Source organism: Helicoverpa armigera, chromosome 27 (genome assembly GCF_030705265.1).
Source record: "Helicoverpa armigera isolate CAAS_96S chromosome 27, ASM3070526v1, whole genome shotgun sequence".
Taxonomy (NCBI): Eukaryota; Metazoa; Arthropoda; class Insecta; order Lepidoptera; family Noctuidae; genus Helicoverpa; species Helicoverpa armigera.
The window spans coordinates 6,707,108-6,714,358 of NC_087146.1; the positions used below are offsets into that span (position 1 = coordinate 6,707,108).

The 7,251-nt window shown below is 33.2% G+C and overlaps 1 protein-coding gene across 1 annotated transcript; it reads right to left on the reverse strand.

Moving 5' to 3' along the window:
• Positions 1-4,205: 4,205 nt before the first annotated feature.
• Positions 4,206-4,595, reverse strand: LOC135118868 (histone H1-like). The gene has a single exon (XM_064041935.1). The coding sequence runs from the start codon at positions 4,593-4,595 to the stop codon at positions 4,206-4,208; it is 390 nt and encodes a 129-aa protein (XP_063898005.1).
• Between the last annotated feature and the right edge of the window lie 2,656 nt (positions 4,596-7,251).

Genomic DNA, 7,251 nt, shown 5'->3' on the forward strand with positions numbered 1-7,251 from the left:
TCTCTACGAGACGATGAGGCTGAACAAATGTATGCACGTCTCTCTCACACGCACGTGGATTAGGAGTATGTTAGAGTGAGACGTCTGATGCATTTTTTCAGATTTAAACGTAGAGTCGACTTAAGAAATTATTTTTGTAAACTAATCGATTTATAATCAGCTTTATTTTAAGTGAGTAAGGTTGATAATCCTGTTGTAAGTTTGGTGTAGCTATGCAGTGATGTCATTCAAGTAGAATGGCCGATATAATGAATTATTCACACGATTTGGGCCTATTTGTCGACTTATAGCTCACATTACATTGTTATAGTTTTATTTATAATACGCCAGCATTATATTGTTTAAATATATATTCAATTGTGGCATCTATGTCTTTTATTTTGTTGTTATTTTAATGTTTTTATTAGGATTCTAACCGTTGATGCTTTCCGACGGGAAGTTATGATTGACATTCGCACAGAAAGATGGATTCTTATTTGTAATTTAAATGGGGTTGCTAAAATTATATTTTGAAATCGAAGATGGGTTAGCCTTCTATTTAATTTTGATGTTCAATGTTTTTCTTCTTGTATTTTTTTCGTACAGACTCGTTTTGAATAACAAGCTTGAGAGTCATGGTTCTCGATCGAATCAATTGCAGTTTTATTTTTTGTAACAAAAGAGGCCCAGTTTTTGATACCTACGTCTAGAATGTCTCTACTGTAAAAAGTTTTCGTGTTTAGGCAAGACTTGAAGATTTCCATTTTATTTTTATTTAATACATTTATTTAATTTCCTACGAAAGCATCTAAGTGTAGAAGAGAAATGAAAATAATTTATTTGCATTGAAGATATAATTAAAAAGAAAAAATCAATTTTTCAATATTTATTATAAATTGTTATAATTAAAAATTAAAAAGAATTAAAAATGTTGTAATTGTGAATGTTTTTCTCTTTCTTATTTTTTATGAGTAATGTTACTTATTTCGATTTTACTATTCTTGCTAGTTCAGAAACAGCCTCAAAACTATTTTAAGTCATGGACAATATAATTAAGAAAATTACCAATCAATTCACTTCATTTATAAAATAAACAGCATAAGCTCAATTCTACCCCTATCAGATCACGAATAACAATATAACACATTGATTAACACCACAATAACAAAAAACTATTTATTATTCAAAACGAGTATCCATTTTGACCCTATCTCCCCTTTTGATTGCCGCTCTGACTTGACCTTTCAAACGTCAACGCCCATAGAGACTTTAATGGCCCTCTATTTAAACGATAAATTGTTGCGAAAAAGTACAAATTACAAGACGTTTTTTATAAGTAAAAGGCGGGAAAAGTAGCTATGTTTTTGAGTGTGGAATACATAGATGACTGTGGAATAGGCGTGACAGGGTTAAAAATTAGTCCGTATTTGGAAAAAATTGACACGATTTTTTATTTTTATACAACATTAAATATTGACTAAAATAAACGCAATAAAGATTAAGAGTAGGGGCTGGAGACGTCAATCGTATGTATTACATTTTTTGTTTTATGTTTCTACTAAAACTTCGTAACACAAATTCAATTGTGTATCTTCGGTGTTATTTGTTTGTGAGAGAAAAGAAAAATACGTGTTCATTATTTTATTAAAAAAGTACCAATATTTTACTTTTCACTCGACATGTCAATTCTAAATAAGTTTGCAAGGATCGTATCATCATGGTTTTAACTAAATTAAAATAATGAACGTCTAAGAAGTATAAATGCCATACTTTTGTTATTTCTTGTTACGTAAATGATATTTTTATATATTAGCTATTAATATCTCCTGTATTTTAGCGACAAATGTGTCAAAAACTCCCCATCGGTGTCACGTAGGTAGGTAAGTAATTTCATACGAAAATTATGAGAACGAAAGTTAATTATTTTACTTCGGTCATATTTATCAATTTGCGGAAGTTTTCCTGTATTTTAATATCTAATATTATAAAGCTGAAGAGTTTGATTAGTTTCTTCTGGTATTAGATAGCCTATTCGGTATTAGGTAGAGTTCGAGTTAAACAAAATATAATTCACCAATGGTAGCAAAGCACTCGAAAATAAAAATCCTATCTTCTGCATATCACCCTACATTTTGTAATTTATCAAAATATTTAAAACATGTCGGTAGAATGAAAATTCTCATTGGTTTGCATATGCTTAAAAGCGGAGTTCTATTGGATTTCGTTTAGTTATGATTGGCTAATGAGTTCAGTAAGTTGTGTTTGTATGATTTTTAACACGTATTTATTAGATCGACCTGTAGCTATGTAATGGAATGTAAGTTAACTAAAATCTTCCAAAGATAGTAGGAACGTAGGTAGGTATCTATCTATGTATTTAGTTCTGATCTTCTTATCGAGACAATACAAAGTCCAAATATAATGCTCATTCTATTTGAAACGGCGCTTGTGCCCAGCAGTGAGAGACGATAGAAAAGGCTGATGATGGTGTAACTACGTCACAATGTTGATAATACTATAAAACTGAAGAGTCTGTTTGTTTTAAGGATATCTTTATCTCACGAAGAAGGAGAAACTACTGGTGAAAGCTAAGTACCTACTTAGCTTAAAATAAAACCTTTTACAAAACATAGTGTAGCATATGAGGTTAGTCAAAGTAGTGCAGAACAAAATTATTATTCACCAATGGTAGCTTTGCACTCGAAAATAAGCAATCCTGTCATATTAATATTACCCTACATTTTGTAATTTATTAAAAATGTTAAAACATGTCGGTACAACGAAAACTCGCATTGGTTTTCATATAAAGAGGAGTTCCATTGAATTTCGTTTAGTTATGATCGGTTAATGAGTTCAGTAAGTTGTGTTTGTATGATTTTAACACGTTTTTATTAGGTCGACCTGTATGGTAACTATGTAATGGAATCTAAGGTAACTTAAAACCATCTGAATGGTAATTATTGGGACCTTACTACAAAACTTTAAATCCTGTTTTACACTTGTCTAATAAAATTTTGGCTGCAAAATGAACCATGTCAACGTCATATTTTGTCATTTTTAGACAAGGCATAAACTGACGTTTAAAGTTTTGTGGTAAGACGGTTGGTGTTTTGGGGCTGTGTTTAGTAAATGTTGATGTTCTAAAACTAATGATTTGAAACCCAATTTTGAATAAATGATTTTGTGTTTGAGTTTCTTCGTCAAAGGTATATCATCAGTATAACTACTCAGCTACTCAGAACATTAGCTACCTTATCTATAGATACTTAATAAGTAAAATACAGAGGAAACATTTTTGTTTCTTTGTTTATGCTCCGAAACCACTTGAATTCATTTTGAAAATTCTTTCACTGTTGGAAAGCTACACTATTCCCGAGTAACATAGGCTATACTTATTTTAGGTTCCTACGGGACGTGACTGAAACCACTGGAAAACTTCTAGTTACGTAAGATGTGGTCTTTAAAAAGTACCAGCTTTAGTATTAGGCCATCGTCCCGATAAAAGGTAAACCTAACAGTGAGGCTGGTACATTTTAGGACCACATTTTATAAAGTGGCAATAGTTATTTTACGGAGGGTTCCGTAGATATAAATATAACTTTTGTTGTACGGGAGTAGGTACCTTAAAATATTGATTATATTCTAGGTTTCAGTATTTTGTTAAAGCGGCAACAGAAACACAAACCTAGTACCTACAACATAACGGTTCATGGATACAGCATTTGTTGTTATCTATAGTGGCAACAGAAACACATAGCATAACAAAACGGTTTATGAGAGACAGCCTGGTGACAGACGGACAGATAGATAGATGGACAGTAAAGTCTTGGAATAGGGTTTAACCCACTAGGCAGCAGCCCTTAAAGGGATTAACAAATAAAACAGCGTACATAAAACCATAATCATTTATTACCTATTATTATTAATTAACAATTTTAAAAAGTATAAAACAGAAATTAAGAATAACACTAAAATCATTATTTAAGCTTTCGCGCTTTTACTGGGCTTCATTTTTGGTGGTTTAATGATAGAACCAATACTTTTTCTTCGCATCATACTTTTTTCTTCGAAGGAGTTTGCATGCCTTTAGCAATTCTAACTTTTCACTTTCTCTTCGCCATTTTCTTTCCTTTGACAGTCTTCTTTTCTGTATCTTTTTCCATCTTTTTCACTGGTTTGGCAGTCTTAGTAGATTTTCTTTACTTTCTTTGGCTTGACGGGTTTTTTTAACTTTTTTCTGCTTCGTCCTTAGTCTTAGATATTTCTTTAGTTTTCTTCTTTTTTCTGGATTTTCGTTTTTCTTTTCTCTTTAACATCTTTTTGGGTTTAGGTTTCTTTTCCTTTACTGGAACTAGCTTGAAGGACCCAGAAGCGCCGATTCCTTTCATTTGAACGATTTTGCCCTCTTCAACTGCCTTCTTTATGTACTTTTTCATATGAAAGTTTAACTTTTCCGTATCAACGTTGTATTTTTCTTGTATATACTTCTTAATTGCGTAAAGAGAGACGCCTTTCCTGCTATTAAGATCCATCAAAGCTTGATTAATCATTATCTTCGTGGTTAGTTTCTTTTCTGCTTTTGTAATTAACATTCCATCCGAAGGACTTGGCGGCATTTTCTTGTTGGACTTTTTGGTAAAGCTGATTGTAATTCGATATCTGAACCTTCGTCAGACATTTTGGACGATTACGAAGAATAATTGTGTATTTTAAAATATATTTTAGTAGTTTTCCATAAGTAAATAGGAGGTTAAGTAAACGCAAACTTTACCGTAGCGACAAAGCGGTCGTAATTTGAGGAAATGTTAAAATGTTAAAAATGTCGGTACGTTGAAAAATTGGTTTAGTTTGCATATAAAACTGGTGTTCTGTTGTTTTTTAGTTGTGATTGGTTCATGAGTTCAGTTGGTATGGTGCGTTGTATGATTTTAACGAAGATAATAATGTTCGTAGAACTAAATGATTTTCATGTTATTTTATTAGTTGACCACTTTAAGTTCGTGCAGGCGTAGGTACTTCAAAAGTAGCTCTAGTATTCGATAACTTACTAGAGTATCTCGATACTTTTTTGAAGTACATAAATAGGATGTTAAGTAAATTTTGGCGTTTGCGTTATTAAGAAATGATATCCCTCGCGAGTCATTAAGAGAATTATTTAAAGAAATTGATATACTTACACTACCTTCTCTTTATATACTAGAAAATATCATGTTCGTACGCAAAACTTAAATCAATTTAGTGTTAAAAGTGATATAAAGGGTGATTTTTAGCTGGTATCTTTTGGCAACACTGTTTTGGTAGATCACGCGTGAATCGTGTCTTGTGTCATTATGAAACTTGTTCAGTATGGTCTATAATTTAACCATGAATCAACTTACGAACGAACAACGCTTGCAAATTATTGAATTTTACTATCAAAGACGACAATGGCCGAAACGTTACTGTGAATGGCGGGCGTTACCGTGTGATGATTGGCAATTTTTTGCCCAAAATGGAAGAATTGGACATGCCTGACATGTGGTACCAACAAGACGGTGCCACATGCCACACGGCACGCGAAACAATGGCCTAATTGAGAGCAGGCTTCGGTGAACAGTTTAACTCACGTTTTGGGCTCGTCAATTGGCCGCCTAGATCGTGTGATCTAACGCCTTTGGACTATTTCTTGTGGAGCCAGCAACGATTGACGCACTGGGAGCCAATATTGAAGCATTTATTCGTAATATACCGGCTGATATGTTGGAGAGAGTGCCGAAATTGGGCCTTGCGAATGGGCCATCTAAACCGGAGCCGCGGCCAGCATTTGCATGAAATCATCTTCAAACATTAAATTATATTGATCGTTCCATCGATTCCAATAAAGATTTCATCAAATTTTTCAAGCTTTTGTGCTTTTTGAAAATCAAATCCTATACCTCTTAAAAATCACCCGTTACATTCCATTAATACAAGAAACAAGCACAAGCTAGTAGTTCCGAGATTCAGATTAACGAAATCAAATAAATCGTTTTTAGGGAATTGTGTCCGTTTTTACAACAAGCTGCCTAAGTGTGTAACCGATCTCACGGATATAAAATTTAAGAACACTTTAAAATCCACCCTAATTAAAAGCTTATTATAAAATTCAAGACTTTGTTGACGATAAAGATATTATATGGCGATAACTCATCTCTCCATGTGTGGCTTCCTGGCAATTAAACGACTTTTTCTTCTCCCTTTGCATTGTATAGATTTACAGTTTAACTTTCTTGCATTGTATAATTCTGTGAGCTTACTATTGTTATATAATAGACTGTTTGTACTGTGACTATATTACTTTTTAAAAAGAGTGTCTATGGAGTTTCTTGCCGGCTCTTCTCCATGAGACCAACTTTTTGGAACCGTGCAACTAATGTGACGTTTCATAGGTGCCTGCAAAGGCCTATGTGAAATAAAAAGATTTTGATTTTGATTTTGATATCCCTTTACGTTGGTTGGTAAGGTACTTTTGACAATTTAACTTAGGTAAGCTACTTTTGTCGCCGGAAGACGCTGGATGCAGGTCGCCTCCAACAGGTATTTGTGGAGATCTAAGGGGAGGCCTATGTTCAGCAGTGGACGTCCTATGGCTGAGATGATGATGATGATGAAGTTATGTAACGAAACGATTTATATAAAGCATTTGACGCACACCACAAGACCTTAGGCACCTGCACTATGTGCTTCTAAAATGGCAAAAATTAGATAAGTTATTTAATCATATCATATATAGGTTATATAGCATTTTACTTTATTTCAGTTTTGTTTTTCTTGCTGAATTAGTTTTCGTTTTTGTTTATTTTTCGACTAGGTGCACCTAAATGATTGCCACATTTGCCACAACATTATAATTCTTATATTTAAGTATATAGATTAGATTCTAAGATTCTATTCTATTCTGCTTCCTCCTGCCCTGTTCCCAATTTTATTTGGGGTCGGGGCAATATGTCATCCTCTTACATTTTCCCTATCACTCGTCATACTGACACTCACTCCCTTCCTCTTCATGTCATCTTTCAGGCAATCCATCCATCTTTTCTTAGGTCTTCCTCTTCCTCTCCATCCATCTACATTTATACTTAGCACACATTTGGTTTCATGCGTAAAGTATCATCCCTAAGATTCTATTATATTCTAAGTACCTACTTAAAAGAGAGAAAAAATGTTATAATGTCCGATTTCATTTATTGTATGATAAAGCGTATTTTTATCCTCTTACTTTGGATAATTTACTACTTATAGTTCGGCCGCTCA